The sequence below is a fragment of the Lineus longissimus genome, chromosome 8 (assembly GCF_910592395.1).
Source record: "Lineus longissimus chromosome 8, tnLinLong1.2, whole genome shotgun sequence".
Lineage (NCBI taxonomy): Eukaryota > Metazoa > Nemertea > Pilidiophora > Heteronemertea > Lineidae > Lineus > Lineus longissimus.
This window is the reverse complement of record NC_088315.1, coordinates 20,409,219-20,432,429: the sequence shown is the minus strand read 5'-3', so window position 1 is coordinate 20,432,429 and position 23,211 is coordinate 20,409,219. Positions and strand designations below refer to the sequence as shown.

The window sequence follows — 23,211 nt, the reverse complement described above, 5'->3', positions numbered from 1 at the left end:
AACCATACCATGCGTTCCCCGCCGACACTAATCCATTGTTTGACATGAGTTCAGGACGTTGAACAACGAGTTTGGCGTTCGCGTTCGCCTTCCAGGGCGTCTCAAAATCGGTCTCCTCCATTGGATCATCGATGGTAGGATTTTACGAGCAGGAGAGGAAGTGACCAGATCTCTACGCATTGCTAGCTCTCATGGGCTAACCTTTCCATAACCTACCCCTGAAGTTCACCGAAAGAAGGCTCATCCTCTCAACGGAATCGTACCCTATGATGATGAATGTTCGGTAAAGGCACGCACAAATAGAATGGCACACACAAAAAACCACCATTCTTCGTGACGTGATGAATCCATATAAAATCAGCATGAGGCAAAAGCCACCTCAGACAAAACGTCTGTCGGTAACTTTGATGACGTAGATGATGATGGAGCATGCGCACTGTGGTTAATCCTAGGAAGCCAACCTCGCTAAATGGTTCAGTATTAAAGCAACTACAGTTAGGTAGAATGTCGTGCAATGGGACGAGACTGATCCGTTACAATAGTCTGTGCTACAGAAGCAGTATAAAGCTGTATAGTCGCCCTGCTGATTGGTCCACAGTCGGCAGCCATTGCTGTCATTCAGGCCTTGTAATTGTCCACTGACGTAGCACCCTCTTTGTACATGGGCGATCGAGTCTACAAAGGCAGAGAACAGGCTGTTAGTCAAATATGATTTCAAAACAAAGAAACAAAGCTTAGAACTACGGGGCTGTGAGGCCTGCTGCTCCCAAACACTCCCGCTGGGGCGTTTACAGGCGGACCACAGGCAGGAGCGAGCGGGGTCAGATTGATGGTATTCAGGAGACTAACATGCAGTTAGACTGCGATTATAAAGAATTCACGTTTTCACAAGTAACGTGTCATGCGTGACGTGAAGAACGAACAAGCCATTTCCAAAGAGCGGGCGACATAGCGCTTTTTTATCGTTTGAAATTAGCATGCGAAGTCCGCGGCAGGTTCTATACCGCGTTTTAGAAAAAATGTTTATATTGAACAGGTTAATCTACTTAGCTTGCTGTTAAGTTGGCTATTTTTTAAACTTCAAAGTGGTGTGTTTGACTCATTTGAGGTTCAGGGAGGTGAAATAAAGCTAAACACGAGGTTGTTTTTGAAAAACATGCCTCTCTACTGTGGTGAAACAATGCCATGCAGGATATTCCAACAGAATAACGTGCTGTACGTGAGTCAACATTGGTGGAAAGAGCCGAGAGAATATCGTAATCATACATGTAACACGATGCAAATATGAAGTTGTGTAGACCTCATGAGAAAAGACTTAGCCCTAAAAGCAACTCTATGTTATCAGAACCTCCTGATCACTACGTAGTACATTCTCCCCCAGCAGGCCTTTGCATCGTTCTTACAAGAAAGCACAGGCCTGATTTGGAACACAACACTACGGGCCAAATTCATAAAGGGCGTTTAGCTTAAAACAGCGTTTAACTACTGAATAGACATATTCAGGTCCTTCATATAAATCTTCACAGAATATGAATAGGCCCTGAAACTGATCAGGGAGAAGTTACACACATCTAACCCTTAAACGCCCTTTATGAATTTGGCCCTAAGAGTGCTTCACGTTATTTGGCTGCACATATTGGCCGTTCCATCGATGTGCATCTCTCCACTGTCTCCTGTCACGAGTTTACGCTAACCATCCAGTTTTAACAGAGCTGACACAGCAATATATTCGAATAACTCTGATTTAGAGGTTAAAGCTGACATGCATGCATAAAAACCCCAACGGCCAAGTTGGTACACACGAACGCCCGTCCGCCATGTTTAAAACGACCGGTTAGCCATGTTTTCAAACGCCGACAGATATGATAGACCACCAGCAGGGCGCAGTGGCGCTACCGTATTGACCAACAGAGCACTGGTATGAGCATCAGTTCCTATGTCTGTGTGCTATAAGTGGCCATTGGGACCTCGCGAATTATTGATTGAAATCGAATGCCACTTCATCCGACAGTTCCTCAATACACCCATGGTTTTAATACTAGCAAAGCGGGAAAATGTTTTGCATCTTTAAAACTCGAAAAACTGCTGCGTGCTCCTATAATCATCAGAGGGTGTCATGTTCATCTCCTGATTATGTATCTTATGAATTCACTTTGCCAATATTGTAAAAAGGCAAATTTAAAAGGCCGCTTTGAAACTGAAAATGGTACAGATTGCACAAAAGACGCCATTCTGTCAGGCTTGTACGTGAAATGAAAACTGAAAAGTATGTTCGTTCACAACAACGGCTTCATGGCTTAGTGGGTAAGACGGTAAGGATAAAGTGGCGAGGGTTCCGAGTTCGAACCCGCTAGAGGTATTCCTCGGGTTTTTCATTTTTCTTTTCACGAGAGCGTCTCTGTGACCTGCCACGCCAATGAACTTGTTGTTTGTGCAGTCAAGTGAGACCAGTCGCTGGGTGTCTATCATGTTTCAAGTGTAGTTGGTCGTTTGGTGGTCGGGCTTTAGTGTTTTCTAACTTGGCCGTTAGGGTTTTATGCATGCATGTCACCTTTAAAGATTACTTACTTGAGGAAGAATGTTCTTTTTGACTCGCACACTTCACCTCGCCGTCACTGCCATCACCTTTGCATATTACTGGGTTAAACTTCCACGGGTTGAACGGATCAGCGCACGCCGGGTCCTCCAATGTGACGCACTCGTAACACGCTATTGCCCAACCTAAAATGAGAGAATGTTAAAGTATCTTATTTTGAGTGGCATTAAAGCAGTGCATTCATTAGTAAAGGCTTTTTCCGACTTCTCACCGTTTTCCCTAAGTTTTTCCTGATTTATCCGACGCAAGTCCGAGATTGTCCAGGCCAATATGTTGAATGGGGTTAATGAGGTGTGCAAACACTTTAAAGAATGACCTTGTATATGTCATGTGTATGTACAGTTTGTATAGTAACTCCCGAGGCTGTCCATTGTCATCCTTTTAGTGGCAGAGAGGTTGGATCAAGACCGATCCACTGCAGTCGGAGTGTACCCGATCTAAACATTTTCTCCGATCTAGTCATTGACAGATGGCATGCTAAACAAGATAACTTTCCTTTTGGCGAACGTGAATGACTTGATGACAAATGCAAAGATAAACACATGACAAGAGGCAACTAATATATCGCGGTCTGGTTCAAGCACTTGCCTCGAACTATAGATAATTTGTTGCGACCTATCAATGAAGCAATGACCCAAGACACACGATCCAGCATGATTGAATGGTCGTTCAATATCACTCACCAATGACAAATACCAAGGTAAATACGATGTCAAGAAGAAACTAATAAATCACGGTCTCAGTCAATTTGGGCTTCTGTTGTCGTAGAAACGTTGTTCTGTCGCACTTGACCAGGAATAACAACATGGTTGTGACCAGTTATTTAGTGTCGAACTGATGTCGAATTCTGAGCGAACAGTTTTTTCATACCTGTCGATTCATCACAAATAGAAGGCTTTTTCCGACTTTTTAATGGTTTCTCTAACTTTGATTCCTGATTTATCCGACAAAAGTCCGACATTGTCCGACTGTTTCATTTAGGTCACTCTGAGTGTTTGGTTCACTCCTCATTAAAAAAAGTCGGAAAATGTCGGACGCATGTCGGATAAATCAGGAAGACCGGCAAGTTTTGGCTAAGGTTCGCGGTGACACGTCTTTGGTTGTAAATACTACAGCGTTTCCATACGACAGACAGCCAGGAAGATCATAACCATTCAAGAGGGAGACACGGAGAACAACGGGTCAAAGTCGGTCTCAGTGTTCCCGACAAGAAACAAACAGCAAGGGAAACACTGCGTACGCGTCAAACGGGATATGGTTCGAGGTGAAAATAAACTCGAGGGTCACCAGGGCCGTTTACACGTCATCAAATGATCTCGATCGATCCGGATCAGGCTAGATTATTCTGCCGTGTAAACGCCCAAGAATGTAATCTGGTCTGGTTCGATGTACATACGTCATTACGAGACTTACGTCTAGCCTGCTTTGATTTAATCCCATGTAAACGGCCATACTGTACATTTGCGCGTTAACTTCTGTCACTTGGGGGAGGGGGGGTGGGGTTATGGAAATCCAAACCACTGTGCGTAATTACTTAATGGATAGTCTCTGATTCTCCTGCGTGTGTCCGCAGTTTTTTTTCCAGTCTCGATTTCGATATTGGCAAATTAGCATGCTGCTGCTGCTGCTGCCCTGAGCCTAATGGCTTTGGTAATCACTAATAGATGGGCGGTCATGTGGGCTGCGCGACTGCTTTATAACCTCTTTGAATAGATGTGGTATATCCGCTGGGAGCCTTCAGTAGCGTGTCGAACACAAATGTGACTAAAAGAACTATTTGACTCGAGAGCTGAGAATCAAGTAAAAAATGAATTGTAGTTTATGACGTTGGCTACGTGATAAACAACTCTATCGGTAGTTTAACCAGTGCAGGAGGTCGCCTTCCGGCTGACAGGAAGACAAACCACGGTTTCAGATTCGATTCCATAAAGTTAGGAGTACTTGCTTTCAGTCATCCAGGCGTTTATGCAAAATAACACTTCGACGTTCCATCTGTCCTCTGGACTGACATTACTGGAGATGGTCTTCTTAAGCAGTTTCACCATCGTCCAAAATGGCTTCTTCAAAACTGATGTTTTTCACGTCCGATCTCGCAACTTCCCGTAGCTCTGAGTAAATAAGTTAGGACCAAATGCACAATGGGATGACGAAAAAAGCTATACGCCAGCAAGTCTAGGCCTTGAAAACGGTTATTTTCCACCAAGATACTGCCATTCAAAACCCGAAACACTGAAGCAAAGGTTTATGAAGAAGTATGTAAAATGTCTGCCATCAAAGTATACTCGGTTATGGGATTACCAGGTCATTCCTTCAGTTACGGGAATATCGAATATCAATATTCTTTCTTCAGATTGTTGCTATGGCTGGAGTTTTCAAAGAGAGTAAACAGCTTGGAATTTTGAGACGCTAGACAAACGACAATTGAGATATATAGGAGAGGACTGTACCATTTTTACCGAATTGTCGTAGACTGTCCTCAAAGGGCGCAGACACACGTATATATACTGTGTAGGCACTAAGTCAAATATCTATCACGCGAGCTACTTTGATATGTTGTAAAGCTGATTATTCTTCGCCAACTAACTCTTGTTAAAAAAAAGAAGTAAAAATCGATAGCGAATTTTGTGAGATGTCCGCCACAGATATCTCGCCGTGTAATGCGTTGCTATACCTTCTTAGTGGAATGGAAATTATAGAATATCAAAGACGGTTACGCCAGCCTGAAATTCTCACGGAGGGTAACGGTCATAACATCTGGTTTGTTGAGGCCGAGGGAGCATTATTTGAGATGACTTTGAGTAAAGAGGACCCTCGTTTTCCGAATCGTTATGGACTGGCTTCAAAGAGTGCTAAATGCTGGAATGGCGCTTTTTGATAAATAGATCTCAGTCAAAATCAAAGATCGACTGCACATTTGGCTGTGCTATTCTGAATTGGTTCTACATAATGATCAAGCCCAAGTGTCTCGGAGTGTGGTACGATCCGGGGAGGGGTGTCCGCCAAGTCATCAACAAGCTACCACCAAAAAACATATCAAGCGACGTTTTGATGACTAATCTCAAATTTAATACATCATTTCTGTGCTATATTCTGCTATAATGTGAATTTAAATGTGTGCACTCGCACAAGACGGAAAACAATACGTCAATTAAATTACCAGGTTTTGCCGATTATAACCCAAAGCATTTGCTGAGTGAGCCATCCGCGCTGCGATCGATTCTGTAGAAAACGTGTTACATGGAGTTTGAGTTACGTCACTATGACATCATCACAAAATCTTTCATTACCCTGATACTACGCGACGACATCACAGGCAATAAGGTCGCATCGTATAATCAGGGCGATGCAAAGCGCGACATTCGACAACACTCTGGCGGAGGGTACTAGTATTCGCGCGCCACGAGTTCACTGACTCTTTGCATTCAAGGAAAGTATCGAAAACAGGATCTCGTGTTCTGTCTATGCGAAAAAAAACATTCCTGGCTCTTCAATTCACAGTCCTTCGAATGAGATGTAAAACCGTGGCTCCTTGTATCTGGTGTCTATGCCAGGGCAGGCAAAAAACCCCATCAGCTGAGAACATAGCTTTGTGTGGACTCTATCTACCTCTGGTAGAAGACGAAGTGATGACTCTGTTGTTTCGGGAAAATAAATTCTTGATCAACATGCAGTCAGAAACCTGTAGCACTTCAGGTCACCTGATTTGATACTGAGAGTAAGGACGATGTTAAATTACCACTGAGTTCTGCTGTAAGGAAGTCTCTCTCCTGGAAGCAGATGCTCGTCTTCTATTAGCTCCGAGCAGAGCGCCCTCAGACTAATAATTGGATACCACCTCTCCACGAAAAAGGTAACATTCTCTTTCATGCTGCCAAGTTCCGTGGGTTGTCCTTTCATTCTTTTATAGACTATCGATTGGCAAGGTACACATCCTGGCTTCTTACAAGCCTCATGTTACATGATTAGAATAGAAACATGAGAACGAGATTTATTATTTTCTGAGCTAATGATAACATGAGGTTGAAATAAGGCGCATCTCGAATATCAAAGTTGATACTTCTTCAATACATTTTCTTCGTTTCCTCTGATGAGGGTTCGTTGAGTACTGCGGCAAGGCCTATAAAATACTGAGTTAAGAGGCGGCAGTGTTAGCTCTTAGGTATCGGGCGATGTGTATAGCCCTGTAGGAGACAAAACTGTTCTTTTAACAGTGTTTAGTCCTTTAAAAGTTAGGTTTTCGCTAAACTTTTCACTTTAGAGAAATGACTATCCCTAACTAGAACTTTATCTTTTCAATGATTGACTGGGCAAGCTTCAAATGCTACAATATCTTCAAAATCAAAGAGAGTGTACCGATATATTTGGCTCTTCCTTTTCGCTGGCATTTCAAGCAAGCAACAGGACTTCCCATTTGGCCTATTTACTGACTTTTATATATCTTACACATCCGTTCTACAAATGAACCCGATAATGCTAATCGATTACCATCGACAAAAGATTGCTGCGATGCTAACAGGTTTTCTCTTCCAAACGTAAGCAATATGATTACGGTGCAAAACCTTTGGCTTGATCAAACGGCGGATTCGTAAGGCGACAGAATGTTTCATTATTGGAACACGTCAGGTTTCTCGCAAACCAGAAAAAAAGAAACCATGGATATTGTTTGAAGTTATGAGTGGTCTGTTTCAAGTTAACTTTACCGAAATAACATAATGTTTGATGCATGGTGTAGATGTAAAATGTGCCTTCTTCTTAAGTGTGGTGAACACGGCAGTCCTGTGGAGACGGCCAGGCGCTATTTGCCAAGGAAATTTAATAAGGTTTCATCAGTGAAAATCAAACAGCGAACAGACTTTGTGAATGGATGGACTCATTACTGGTTTATGTTGCATGGGGATGTTTGCCAATCCAAAACATGTTATGTTTTTACTCCGATCGTTCACTTAGCTGCCGTTAATCAGTCATCGCGATGATTGGTGTTTCTTTTTGTTATCAAGCGTCGACAGAATTACCGGGTTTTAATTTATTTGGAGAATGTGAAGCGAGGGATAAAAGTTGGATGTCAATATGGCAACGGCAGAAAACGCTCTTAATAGGAATCAAAGGCGAGTAGCTGTTGCATCATCCTGACTCGCAAGTTTTGTCTCCACTACGCCGACCCGGACTCCGTTACATGAGGGGAGGTTACGGACGGAGTACCTCTGATGGTTCAAAATAGGGTTGTATGTAATGTGGTGGCAGGGAAGTAACGACCAGCTTTATATTGGTCAGTGACCTAATATCATTGCCAAGGGCCGAGCACGACACAACAGCAGCCCCAGTGATTGTGAAACAAGCAACCACAACCCAAACAAAAAAGACACCGACAAAACGCTTCACAAAGCAAGCTTGTTTTTGTTTGCTTCCAACAAGGGACTGTGCCTCATAAGTCGACAGGCTGTCATGTGCACGCGGTGTTTTCCATTTTCCAGTCAGCAGGCGAATCCTCGAAGCTACGTCGAGACGGACACAAAGACTTCCCCCTCGGGGGTTCCATTATTGAATATGACACGACTCACAGAAATCAGGGCTGAACCGTATGAACGTGTCACTTACAGGATCACAGTTTAATGGATGGAAGAATCAGAGTCATTACTCCATTAACAGTATACTCCCCAGGAGAAACTGAGTGTCATTGAGTCGACCCGGTGTATCAATGGGGGAGCTACCATGCTACTATAAGATGTCTATCGCAGAGAGAGACTGGTGTCATTATATCCCTGGTGAAATCGGATGGGAAAGTTAATTGCTAATCGTCATCTGAGTAATAGGCGGGGTCGCAATCCTAGAAACGCGCGACGAAGTTGGCTATCCCGTTCGAATGTTGGTGTTATTACCAATTTCTACACAAATTCGAGTATTGACAGTCATCTTTCAAAGGATTGCCAGAGAAGACGAGTTGAGGAAGCAACATTCCCAAATTGGGTTCGATGCTAGCGTCATTGTCAAAGTCGCGGTTTATCCAGGCTGCCATTTTATAATCCATTCCCCTAGTCGCCCATACATCACTTAGTTTTTTTACCTCGGGAACTTCTAAGTGAAGGTGGCCTCTCATCATCACTGATATTGTTTACAATATCTCCATTCCCCTAAGATAAAATCCTTTGTTTGTTTCTCCTGCTACAATCTTTATTAGTCCGGGAGCGGTGTCACAGTTACCAGAATTACGAGGATGAATACGGAAATGACCAGACCAGTCACTGTTAATCTTGTTTACTGTGAAACGAGGGATCTATGACCGTCCCTGTCCGAGGTAATCTTGTTCACCTAGGCATTTGTCATTCTTGAATGACTCTCTAGCTGACCGCAGTATATCAGAGAGGTAGCCTTCGACGACCGATATCGCGTTGCTTTTTGAAGGAAGTTCCATGAAGCAGTGTTTGACCCTGTAACAATCGTCGTACAGCGGCAACGCGGTCTTTCCAGCACGGTGGCAGCGAATGTCATCAGAGGAACTCCACCCTCAGGCTCAAGTCATTTCGTAGCCCTTCTAATATCTAGAGTGCCCTTGTTATCATCTTCACGACAAGACCAAAGCCATTAGCCTTGTCAATCACGGATTCTGGTCATAATTCGAGACGGTCAAGGTAGTAGCCTTTGCATCTTCTGTTGTCCAAGCCCGTAATGGATAGGCATGGCATTGGTGTATCTGGCAAGGCTTTATCGTCTGCTTTAACCTTGTTACGGAAAGCGAGAAGACCTGTTCAAATATTAAAAAGCTTGAACGGAAAGAGAGATTCATAGCCTAGTGGTTAAAACTTCTGACTATCACGCAATAGGGCCCGGGTTCGGGATTCTATTGAGGTATTTGCCCGTCCCAAGGGTGTTCTTAATAGAGAGGTTTACTGTAGGCTACATCGTTTAGGTAGCTGATAATGGTTCTTTTGGGTCTGTTGTACATTTCCTTCATTTTTTTGCAAAGTGAAGCAGAATTACGCTCTTTTATGTCAAAGCTTCTTCGGAACCAGGCCCATTCGATGTGTAATTGATCCCGGAAAAAAGCTCTTCATCATCAATTTCTTGCATTTGCAGATGACTTCGGGCGACATCATAACGACCCATTAACGTTCGGCCGCCACTAAGAATAATAACGACCTTCTAGCCTCGCGGCGGAAATCGCTCCAATAATGCTTTCTATAACCAAATCCTTTCCCAGTAACTTCTGTCAGATCAACCTACATTAAGCAATATTGATGCAAAATACATGTAGTTGGCTAAGGTAATGCTTCATGACGTTCAGCAACCACCGCCAAAATCAAGTTTCTTACTATTATTCGTATCTTTAACATTGTCCAGCCTATTTTGTGAGCAATTTAGATTGAAGCGAATATCCTGATTCGTTACCAAACTAAACAAATTTGTCTTTAAGATGATAGATTCAGAGTCCTTTCGATATCATTGGGAATTGAGATAAACTATTTGATAATGAAGCTGATTCCCTTTGAGTTAAACCTTCCCGTTTAGCGTAGATGATGTAATACACGCCTCTCACCCATCCGATCGATTACCCATCCGATCGATGACCGCGTTAGTGCTGAACTCAAGCGACCTTGTCAACCATTCAACCATAAAGGAACTCTTCTAATGACCGGCGGGTTAAGCCGTGCCATATAACTTTGGTACAGTACAGATAATTTTCAAAATCTACAACAACAACAATGTCGTTTATTTGCTGGAACAAAACCATTTTTTTCTCAAAGATAAGTACATTAATGAGGCCGGCTGGGATTCGTATGATCCCTTGGGCTGTAATTATAGAATATGTTTGCTCGTCCCCGAGAACACATACCATCAATCAACGGGACCCCAGACACCGCATTACCCCATCATTATGACACGACGAAACTAGATTCTTTTCAAGATATTTCATATCTGACAATCATCTGATTAGTTCACGAAAATCTCAGTAGAATGTAAAAACATCTCTAAAAAATCTCTAAGCTGTGCATAGGAGTGTATCAGAGCCGCCGCGCAGCATTCGTGCGGATTTATTAAAGATATCAGCTGACAATTTCGACCCCCGCCATCTTAATTCCCTGGTAAATCATCCCTCATGTTCCCGGATACGGAAATGAGATACCCCCCCCCCCCTCCCCACATGTTTGGTAGCAAAAAGCCAAAGTTACATGAAAAAAGACCAGTGGCTCGCGCTCCAGATCCCAAAACGACGTCATTACGTGTATTTGCCCTGCCGGTTGATACCTATCGACTCCCAAGAAAGCTGTTTCATGGGGGTCGATGTTATCAAGACTTGCCCTCATCACCCTTTAGACTTTAGAACAATAAAATTTAGGCCTAGGTGCGAGCGGGCTTTGTTTAAAGACAATATACGGCATATTAGGCTAGGCCTGAATTCGTTTAACTGAGTGGTAAAGGACAAAAAACGTTATGCTGGACAAAACATTTACGCAAGTCATAAGGAAATTCCCGTCATTACCTTTGTTATTTGTGCTTCGGAGTTAATATCGATGTGGTATGTGCACAAATACCAATCTGTTTACTTGAGAGTCGCATTATCATTATCATTTTTTTCAGCACGGCACGAGGTTGATCTTTGACATCACGTAGCTGTCATCTCAAGGGAGAAATTGATTCTTTAGTGGGTTTTTTTGCAGTAAGTGTCGTTGTACCAGCTCCTCAGTCATGTTCACGGCATGATGCACAATAATATCAATCTTTCGGTTTTTTGAAAGGGCAACAACAACCAATTAATCAAAGGATTGCGCCCGCCTACTGCTCATTTTCCAACTTCGTTGGTAGAGGAAAAGCTCACAGAGGCTTTCGGCCACTGGAAATTACATAAAGAAGAGTACTGATGGGCCAGGATTCGTTGTTTACGCGGCAATAGCTAGAGAAATGTTTTCGCGTGGCTGGAAAACGGTACTAGACGGCAATTTACGGGAAGTTCTTTTCCTCGGACGAACAACAAACTCTAAGACCTACTCAAGTATGTATACTCAAGAAGCGCCTCCAACTTTATCAGCTTAAGCTTCATTAAAAATGAATAGATTTTGTGCAAACAAGACCCGTAATTTGACGATGGCGATAAGAGCTGAAAGACGGCTGTTTGAATTATGCAAGACATTGACACGATTTGTACGTGTTGCCTCAGATATGTTAGAGAAGCTGAGTTGTGATCACCAGCCTTGCAAACGTGACAGGGAAGGAAGATTCACCTAAAAGCGAACATGCCTAGGTCCATTAATCCTGATAGAATTCTCAGAAGATTTATAGCTAAGGTCTTAAATCAGTTTAAAATATTTTCAGTGGCGTATTGGAGGAGGGGGGGGGAGCGGTGATTCTATACGATGGGTTCCCCGTCATGTGCGCGTGGAAATCGAACTATAAACCCATAGAGTGATAGTCTCGAAAATTCTGCAAAATGACAACACATTTCTCCTATTCCAATATAGATTGCACGATGGCCAGTCATCAGAATCTATGATGGGTCTTCACATAATCTATGACGATTATTCTCCGTCAGAGATTCTACGTGCATGGGAACTTCTGCGACAGATCTTGGAGTCACGTCGAGTTGGGAATGTGGGTGATGTTGTTCAAGATAAAAACGCGCGGCTTTGTGCGTCTATACCAGTCCTCTGGAGAGTGGGTTCTTAACGATATCGGCGTTTTCGGCCCACGCAGTATATACTCAATACGTGAGGTGTTCCTATCATAGTTGTGATGTCTCGCTGATACGAGAGATAAAAACTCTAAGTTTAATAATGACAAAGGTCCAAAAATAACCACGAGGACATGTAATATGTTTCAACAGATGACAATACCAGCGTGTTTATTAATTGAGCTTGTCTGGATTGAAACATTTTGGGAGATTCATCCTTTTTTGGAATTGTAAGAAAAAGAACGCATTCCGTTTACTTAACGATTGAATGTAACAATGTAACGGCCAGAACTACCTATTAAGCAGACGCGCTGCTTCGGTCCCGAGATTGGTGTACAAACCAGCCAAGAGGCACACACACTCACACGAAAAGGAAACTCAATAGCAACCTTACCAAGACAAAGATATACAAGACAAAAACTGAAGGAAACGGCATTGTACGAATACGATGTAACAATACCTCGCTGGTGTATTATGACTGGCTTATAAGTGGAGTAGACAATACGTGACCATATAAGGTTACACTGTCTTGTTCGCGGCAATTGACAGTCATCTCTACTCATGAACAGCTTACAGACGAAGCTAGACGATAAAGCTATCAACGGTATAGTAAATGTAGTTGTCCTTTCTAAGTTCTTTTGGGCACTTGTTATGGACGATAAAGCAAGTCATCAAAAGTAGAAAAAACACTTGGGGTAACCAAGCAGAAAGACTCTCAGGACCGAGTAGGACAGCTAGCCATATGTGAATTCAGCGACGCTGTTTCTTGAAGAAGATATTGAACTAGTGCACATGTGCACACCAATAGACCCATATTTACTGGGTTATATTGAGTTCTTAATTCTTCTCTAATCTATGCTTGCTACCACTAATAATAAGCTCTGATTTCTTTTCTTGAAATCGTACATATTGGGTGACGAAACAGTGTTTTAATCATAGCATTCTTCCGTCATCTTGTAGGACTGTGCTACTAGATTATGGAATTGACATTATAGCAGTATATAGCGTAGAAATGTTATGGATGTGCGATTTGTGTTCCGAACGACTGCTGGGGTGGGTGTCGCTGAAATCTTCCCGACAACCTGGCAGACACCCACCGACGAATCGTACCGCACTCCGACACACTTTGGTTTGGTCATTATGTAGAACCTATTGAGAATAGCACAGTCAAAGGTACAGCCAATCTTTGATCTGACTGAGATCCCATCCGTTTGAACTAAGATCGGTTTTGACTTAGAGAATATGTTGTCTGAAAATGAAAACGAAAGGTTACATCAACAACTCTAGTAAATGACTTGTTTTTGGTGACGAGTATGATTAACAGTGGGCACACATTTCACAGAAGTAAAGGTTTATATGTCATAGACATAAGGTAGTGATGGAGTGGCAACAAGAGAATGTTGCAGCCATACGGCGAAGGGGAAGATGCCGGACTCGCTGGGTGGATGTTGTAGCCCGCCATGCAGAGAGCGGTGGAAGAGGGCAGAGGTGATGACAGAGACGGCTCAGGACCGTAATGCCTGGAGAGATGTCGTGGCACAGTCGACATAGAAATGTCAAGTTGTCGGAGTGAGTGACTGTGTCATAGAATCATTGATATATGATGATTATCACTAAGGCCCAAGCCTCTGGGCTATGACTGTGACGACGATGATGATGATGTAACCTGATTTACTCTGCATACCCTATATCAAGGATTCAACGATTAATCTATACTTTCCTATATCATAATGATGTGTTTAAATTTGAATTGTCACATTACCTAACGGAAATCCTTTTTTTCTGCTAATGACTGGATATCGATATGAAAATAAATGTATGTTCGTGTCGCTTTGTCCAATGCAAAGTCAATTTCAAAATGTTTCTGGCCTGATCGGAACCTATTCATAAAATCGGAGCCATTAATAAGATGTTATGAGTTTGTGCATGTGTTTGTGGTCATGATAACTTTGGAGTCAATGTGTGGTGGAAGGGCTCCATAGAAAAGTTCAACGGTCTACGAAAGCAACCTATAATTCTCTACCCGAGCTGTCTTCTTGCGGGAGGACACCGTCCCGCCGCATCTCTTCATCAGCTTTGCTCGTCTCATTGGTAAACGACTTGATATAATGATTACTTGCTACATGATTTCTTTCGACAAAACTTGACTTACATTTCTGATAGATTTCCTTGATAGAGTGGCTGGAGAGAGTAACTGGAAAGATCGCAACTTCCGATATCAGTCCGACGAATCTCGGGCATCCAATTGTAATCCTGTTTCCAGAAGATAGACCTGGGATGGCAATGGCCTGAAAGCTTGATTTTTCGCCATCCATGAAGAGCCGAGTTGCTCCTGTCATGTTGTTGAAGCTAGCAACAAAAAACTGCCAAGGGCCAGGACCCTTCCGTTTTTCTTTTGTGCTGTAACTCAAACAACCGGTAACCCGTCCATCGGACTTACGGCAAATTATAAGACACAACACACGTCTTGCATTCTCGTGGCCTCGAAGCAAAACCCTATTGTCGTCTGCCTCGCACTCAAGGAACTGAGGCAAGGTATCTTGTCTCAATTTAACAAATATGGCGACGGAGAATTCACTAGTCGCCAGTATATCGATTTGGGGCACCAGGGCACATCCCGAGGCAACAAAACTGAGAACTCTGCCAAATATAGAGGATTTCTTAGTGTATGATGATTCCTTCTCTAACTTTTCCATTCTGAGAAAAAATGCTAGCGTTCAGCGAAATTATATAAAGTATGGATTCGCATTAAGGATGCGGGCTGCCTTCGTGTTAGACCAGATCACATCACATCGTTCGCGACGTCATGAATGACGTAAGTTTTAGTATGAACATCGAACAAGACCAGATCAAAGCAGATCACATTCGTGCGCGTTTACGCGGCAGACCAATCTTGACCGATCCGGATCGATCTAGACGGTCCCGTGTAAACGGCCATATTAGGCCATGTTCATGTGATCTGATCGGTCAAGTTCAATTGTCCACTGAATTGAATACCTAAAAGATAGATCATCGTTGTTTGACGTCACGGAGAGAATCGCTGGAAATAGTAGATTAATTACTTTTATAGTTAAGAGAAATTGAATACAGCAAAATTCTTCGAGCAGCAGTTAAGCTTATAGGTCCCAAGACGCCGGGCTCCTCGGTTATGTGCGTCATATGCAAGTTCTACATGCGTGTGTCCCATGGGTGGGACGAGGACGAACCAGATATCGTCACAATCGAGAGGTACTCAGGTTGATTCATCATCACCATGTTCCACAGCCATGCGGCCATTGGGGCCACCCTAAGCTGTTAACGATGCGACGACCACACGGCTCTGTCCCCGGCGAGGCGGATCAGGTCACAGGTCTTTCTTCCAGTCCAGTGCGTCATGTCATCCATCCAAATTCTCTTTGGACGGCCGCGTCGGCGGATACCCTCCACTGTGCCCTGCAAGATGGTGTTTGCTAGTGTTCCCTTGGCTCTCGTGACATGGCCGAACCAAGCTTTTTCTTCTTCGCAACGATTAGGAGGCTGCCATGATACCAAATGTCCTGAGTGACCCGTTGTCTTACTTGGATGTTTGTGGTGTGGGCTGTATAGTAGATGTTGAGTAGTCTCCTGTAGCAGTTCAGTTGAAATGCGTTGATCCGTTTGTCGAACTCGGTGTTGATGGTCCACGATTCTGCTGCAATCAAGACCACTGAGATCACCAACGACCTCAGGAGATGGAGTTCCGACGTCATTGAGATGTTTCTGTCGCGCCAAATTCTCTTCAGTCTGGCTAGGGCAGCTGCAGCTTTTGTTATTAGGCGTTGTGGGAAGTACCATTATATGTTTGTGTGGCACCTCGGTAGATGAACTCTGCCACTTATTACCGATGTTTGTAGTAAACATGCTGAACCACAAATTCTGAACAAACGTTCTGATATCAAAGCGCCTTTAGGTAAGTGATAAGGCAGCCTTCTTACAGAATGTACCAACGTGATGAGGTTTCATTATATCGGCCGGTGCGTCAAATACCCCATGTCTTCTGGTTCCATTATAACGGCTACGACGAAGTGTCAACCTTATCTTCAGCGATAATTGAGAGAAGCATTACCTTCTGGTAGGAATCCACCACTTGAGAGCGCCACCTCCTGGCGGAGGAGTAGAACCATCAGCCAACGTACTAATGGCAATAGGTCCATAGCAGCAAATGTAGCTATCGCGATGGGTCTATTACCTCAAAACCGCCAGACGAATCTTATCGAACGACCACAGTTTAGAAATCGATCGACCAGATTAGAATACATTCAACACTCCCTAATAATTTCCCATTGTTTGAAAACTTCTAGCTGATGCAACACATGATTTGCTCGCCTTTTACAATTTATTGTCTATGAAATGAATAAAGTGTCAAAACAAAATTCCATGCACTTTGCATCGAGGTAGAATATCAGCCTCGTGTTACCACTGTGAGATATGTCGGTTTGTCAGAGTTTTACAAGGTAGCGCAGCATTTGTGTGCCCGGTAACTTATCTTATGTCTGCAGTGTCGAACGGTAGCTCTATGACCACAGTTGGTAGAAAAACACCGCCAATCCGTCAACATTTAAACCTTTATCCTGGACCGTTTTGTGCTCCGGTAATCTTGTCGATATATTTTTATGGACAATCGCGCCAGTCTTGAAAATATAAACCAGTTCACAAACAGAAGAGCTCCTGACTCCACACAATGACAGGTATCAATGCATATCAGTTGCCCTCGGCGCTGCAAGATCGTCCCGTCAAGTCAACCGGACATATCACCTTTGGTAAATAAGACGATTCTCAACGAGACAAATAGGCCGGCAGCGCATTAATATCGATATTATTTCCTTAACCTTTCCTTATTGGAGCACACACTAAAAAAACAAGTCTGAATGCCCCCGGCGCACCTACCATCATATCTGACTATTATCGTAGTTTATTTGGGTATATTACATTCCTGAAGTGGAGGTATGAATAATGAATGAAAGAGAAGCTGGATGGGTGGCTATCATAGTCGTTACAGCGGAGACATGTAGAAGAGGGCATCCTGTATTACCCGAGGCAGAATACCGAAGTGCTTTGCTTAGAGAAACGATTAAAGGTAATTTAAAGCGAGACAAACAGTTATAATGGGGAGTTTTGAACGGCCCGCTCAAAACCAAAGACATCATCAACATCATCATCATAAAAGCGACCAATGGCGATGGGTTGAGTTGTAGGACCAGAAGTGATCTTCAAAGACACTGCACTCACCCAGGCGACAAAGCTGCTATTTTCCGTTAGTTGAATAGGAGAAGTCTTCCCATGCGATATTCATCCTGTTAACCTAACCTAAACCTTATCTCAAATGTGGTCGCGTTCCTACCCGGGATATGAGATCAACTGAATGGAATTCAACTCCAACTATACCATCCCGGTGGTATCATAAATCTTCCTGAACACATCACCACCCACTGAACTCGGATCCTGCAAGCGACATTTCACATAGATCACCTGTAGCAGTTTAAAATGGTGGTCTCCCCTGGTGGTGTCATGTTTAATAGAGCAGAGCCCCCTGGTGGTGTCATATGTCAATAGCGCTACTTCCATCTTTGTGTTTTGCTTGCTCAGGGAATGTAGCTCGATTTGTCTCGAGACTTTGTCTCTTTTCTCGCTGGCGAAGCAGGTTTTGTCTAAAACTTCCTTATCATTTTGGCAAAATATCTAACCAGGGAGAAAAATACGACAGCCTCTGGGATCATCATCTCCACCAGCTAGGTAAACCTTGCGTGATGATAGTTGAATCGCCCGCTGAGACATAAGATCAATTCCATTTCCCTTGTATTATTGTAGACGTCCCTGGATTTACCACCCGGTGGAATAGCATCGTGCAAGCGACATTTTACACTGTTCATACGCCGCTACAAATCAAGATCCCACAGGAGTTCACCTATGAAGGGAACTGTTCAAATATCCCAAAACAGCCCTAGCGTGGGATTTGGGGAATAAAGAACTGCATGCTCTTCCACATTACGGCTCCATTCAGCACGGACACATTCTTTCCAGGGATATCTATAATGTCGTTCGCGGACAATAGGCTGTTTGACGGGTGGTTGTTCCGCTAGTACAATACGTTTTACCCGTTACATGGCGGTTAAACGAATTAAGGTCTAGCCCAATACACGCTCTATCGTCTGCGAACAAAGCCCACCGCACCGAGGCTTAGCTTTCTTTTGTTCCACACTGCTCTCAAAGGATTATTAGGGTAAATCCTATTGAAGGGACCGATTCCAACGTGTGTCCCCAGAACATAATCTCATTCATTTCCATTGTGTGGCGGGGAATGAGGAAATTGCTGTGAACAATGTAATTGACATTCTCATCTAAAGTTTATGGCAACGAGCACATTTTCACTGCCCACAAAAATGGACTTCTGTGGAATAGTTGAAAGGCAGGATGGCATTTGTCAGAGAGAGCCCCGAGACGAAGGTGCACCCAGCCAACAAATGAATATAGGAAATGCGGGGAATCTATGGTATCTGTGGAATCTAGCGACATCAGAGAAGATATCGCCTTTGCCTGCTGTGGAGTCGTGGCAACCAATTCTTTTGGGGAGCTGCTCAGCAGAGCAGACGAGAGGCTTATCACAACCTTATACTCATCACAATCACCCTGACACCCAAGGCTGAATACCGCGAGCACCACAAACACAATCAAACCATACATAGTCAATAACATTGTAAATATTTCATTCTAGGGTTCAGTGCCATGAAATTACATTTCCCAAAACTGATACCACTGTAATTGCAGCACTTGCTATTAAGGGCTGGGTGAAATTGGTTTCTGAGACACCTCCGCTGGCGATTCCCCGAAAAGCATCCAATATATTTCTGTCAGATTGGATTTAGTGCTGAAAGCCACGTATAACTGTATGTCAGCCCGTTCCTAGATTGCCCAAAGACGAATTTTCTAAAGCTTTAGCGATGAATGGGAATCGTTCGCATTTGATACTATTTTCGTTGTTTTTATATCGTTTTTTTTTTCATTCCGTTTCTTTGTATTTTTTCTTTCATGGTAAGATCTTTCAGCTCTTAGTAATTATGCCTCGGCAGATTGTATGGTTAAGACCAAACCATTTGGATAAAAAAAATGTTGTGCCATAGCTGCAGAGGACAACAAGCATCCCGCAGTTGCAATATTCTCGTTGATATCTGGTCATATAGCTCTACACCTGAGCTTTGATGTGATATAAGCGACCCAGACCAACACCACTAACAATAACTAATCCTATTCTCGGCAGTCCGCGTAAATCGACTAACTGTCTTTCCGAGGATTGCTTGGTTTTCATGTTATAACTCTCTGGAAACAGAAGCACAAACTCGCGCTAATTTCTCGCGGGAATCACAACCTGAAGCAATTATTGACAACACATGGTGTAAAATTGCACACGCTGTCGTTTTTCTTCCTCTAATGTTCAATCTCGGAAGGAAGAAGCGCGTATTCTAATCTCTTCTATCGCAATCTGTCGGAGAAATTGTGTTCGTAATCGTGTTTAGGAGTTGGGGGAAATAGAGCGAAGTGATAAAAAGTGAGAAACTTAGAATAAAGCCAAACTCATTCGATTGAAAAAATTGACGTGTTGGTATCATTAGGTTTTTCCCGCTTACCTCGCAGTTAGAAGAATTCAGGCCTAGCCCAATACACGCTCTATTGTCCTTAAGATTACTACTCTGGTCAGCACCTCGGAATATCTAAAAATGTCATTCACGCACAATACGCTGCTTGACGAGTGGTTGTTCCGCTAGTGCATTACCTTTTGTCTCCATACCTTGCAGTTAAAGAGTTCAAGCCGAGCCCAATACACGGTCTATTGTCTCTAAACAAAGCCCGCTCGCACCAAGGCCTAAATTCCCATCGTTCTACTGTCTTATCAAAGGGTTCTCAGCGCAAATCTTGATGACATCGACCCCCACGAAACAGCTTTCATGGGAGTCGATAGGCCTAAACTGGCAAGGGCAATTCAACGTAATGGAGTGTCCATGCATTGAAATGTATTCATACTCCGAGTTCCACATTGAATGCGATACGACAGTGCTTTGTCACGTCGTATCGCACCAAAACAATGCCAACATCGCTTGCGTTGTAAAAGTTTTGCGAAAGCATCACTGATATAAAGAGCTAGTATTGTAAAAATCCCCGATGGTCTTCCCGGATGAATTCGGCTGTAGGCCTATGTCTCTTCGCATTATTCCTGCCCCTCTTCACCTTTGATGCTCACAAGTTGTTTCTCTCCTGTCGAGCTATTCGTCTGCTGTGGGATGTCTTCAATCGTGAAACAAGTAAACCGATTACGAAAACATTTCCTCAACTTACCCACCTAATAATGTTACACTGACGGCTGAAAGTCGATCAATAGAAACCAATTTGTGATTTCCTCCCAATTTCCGAGGGAATTCTGTGTCGTTGAGCCGATGCTTTCTTTCAAGCATTCAGTAATCACGATAATAACCTCCGACGCTATGTTTTTTTCACATTTCTTTCTATTCCCGGGTAAATCGAGCCAAAGGATTCCAATAAAGCAATTAACTAACTTCTGTCGCTTTCTGAGATTAACTGGAGATGTCTAAAGAATGAAGACGGTGCGTAAGATTTCACACATTAGTGTTGTTGTGTTAAAACGGCTTCGGGGGAAAGTGCTGTAAGATAAGGAGAGGGATTTTCTCTCAGTGCGCGGTAGCAGCGCTAACAAACCGACACGTGTGGCTCTTATTCTGCAAAGGATCACTATGAAGAAGATGTCGACTGTCAACAGGGACCTTGAACTTTGTGACAATAGTATAGTTCTTTTCTTAGGGACAGCTTGGTTGTTTTTGTTTGGTGGCCAGGAGGATGATGTGCCTAACCGCTCTCTGCGCCGCCACGCTTGAAGGCGATTATGATGCTATGAATCTTTAAAGGTTTTCTAAAGCTGAAAAACCTTTCTTTCTAAGAGAGTGTCTGGAGACAGATTTTGGCTCTAATTATCCGCATTATCACATCAAATTGGTCTTGCAATGAATAATTCGGATTCAGAAGGTCACTTTAAGCCCATCATTATGGCTAGAGATCACCTTTAAGAAATACAATGGGTATCTTCTAAGGAAACCTTGGCCTATTTTATAAGAAAAATGGATTAGTGCTTTTCCATCCTTGATCACTTTGAAATCATGATCCAAGAACAAGCATCTTTGGTAACTTCGTTTGACGGGAACCTTTCGGTTAGAAATCTACGAAGCCTGTTTATATATATCTATCAATCTTTGTCGCTCACTGCTGACAATTCTGCATCAATGTTTGATGGCAATCATTCTACAATTAGTCGATGATGCCGACACAATGTTACGATCTTCATTCATATTTTAAGAGCAGAGTCATGGCAAGTTTTAAACATCTCACATAATTAATTCAACCTACACCAGTACGCTAAAATACAGCGTGCACGTGTAGCTGTATACACATTAGCCAGGTTTCGCAACCGCTACGGAGAGGCAGGACGAACTGCGAAGGCCTGTCGTGTCATCGTTTTCTAAGCTTATGTTAATTTACACGTCACGTTAATAATCTTTGTACTTAGACTTAGAGGATAAAATACATACTTTGTAGCAGTTTCGAAGGTCTTCGTCGGGGAAGGTTTGCCAAACCTGCCTATTATATTCCGCCAATTGGTTATAATGGGTATTTGACAGCGTATAAACTTTATCCTTCTCCGAAAAAACCAATATCAATTTCGTGTTTAACAATATCTTAAACAACAAATGCTGGTTTTTCGAGTCATCAAAAAGCTCCCTGCGGATAGACGAAATCAATTCAATTAGATGGGGAAAATTCGTATTGCTATTAATTATTTCGCATGACAACCCATTTATCAGTATTTAACATAGCCATTTAGACACAGGCTAGCAACTGTAGCATGCCATATGTGTTCTTTCGACCAAACTGTAAAAGCTGTCTGTGCACCTCATAGCGGAGGATGAGAAACAGCCAAGCTTAACCTTATACGTCTACATGTTTTTAAATGCAGGAGTTGTAAGCTAATATACCTTTATCAATAAAGATAATGGTACCGGGCAGAATTTTAAAAGTGACGTTACCTGATGCATTGTAGTTCCCGTACATATTATACACTGTTTTTTATGTTGCACTACAGAGCGGTTTGCCTTCAATGTTTATATTCTACTCTCATCAGCTAATGTGGTATAAGTTAGAGACACAAGAATTGCAGAGAATGCTGAACTCAAACGTTTATTTGATAAATTTTGACTACATCATGGTTTTCTGAGAAGTACGTTTTTTATATATTCATCAAAATGTTATCAGAAAACATATTAACAGAAAAAAATAGTTCAATATCGGACTTGAATACGTGCCCTGTCATTTATGGCAAAGTTTTTAAAATGTGTTGTCCCAAAATAATACGAAAAAGGATTTTGGGCCAGAAAGGTAAGATCAATAGCATTTCGTTTGAATGTAACCTTTCAAACATACATTCATTCATGTCGCTAGATACGACGCACTTTCTTCCAGAAAAACCCCGCATCATGCGTCCTTTTGGTTTATACGGCTGTCAGAAGAGATAGAATCTCAGGGTTTTCTCAAAATGTCTTTTTTCAATGCTCCCTCTTGTTTTCCGGAGAAACCTGAGGTATATCCTGTTTTGTGGAAGTCATAAAAAATCTTAACACCGAAAATGAAAAATTGACATATCTATTGATAAAAAGTCCTTGGAAACAAGATACGACAGCCATATCAAGCTGAAAACTAGGCGTTCTGTATAGTTGATTTCCACTCCACTGCGGTATAGCAATGGTCGCGCGGAGTGTGAATTCGGCTTAGCCCTTGTGTTTTACAAGTCACATGCACAGGCGATTAGAGAAAAATGAGACGTCAGCGAAACCACACGAAGTATTTAATATGTGAACGACTGATTGAGGTTCCCGCTCTG

The 23,211-nt window shown here is 42.8% G+C and overlaps 1 protein-coding gene across 4 annotated transcripts in view; it reads right to left on the bottom strand.

Moving 5' to 3' along the window:
• LOC135492265 (UPAR/Ly6 domain-containing protein qvr-like) overlaps positions 1–23,211 on the bottom strand; it is a 95,604-nt gene that overhangs the window by 1,968 nt on the left and 70,425 nt on the right. For 2 of the 4 annotated variants that reach the window (XR_010448049.1, XR_010448048.1), the window contains exons 2-3: positions 2,569–2,721; positions 217–675 (exon numbers count right to left, since the gene is read on the bottom strand). Coding sequence is in view for 1 of the 4 variants with exons in the window: in XM_064778618.1 (XP_064634688.1) it covers positions 2,569–2,721 (153 nt within the window). In the remaining 3 variants the exon portion in view is untranslated. Of the gene's footprint in view, positions 1–201; positions 676–2,568; positions 2,722–23,211 lie in introns of all 4 variants that reach the window. The other 2 variants (XR_010448050.1, XM_064778618.1) reach the window with 2 other exon arrangements.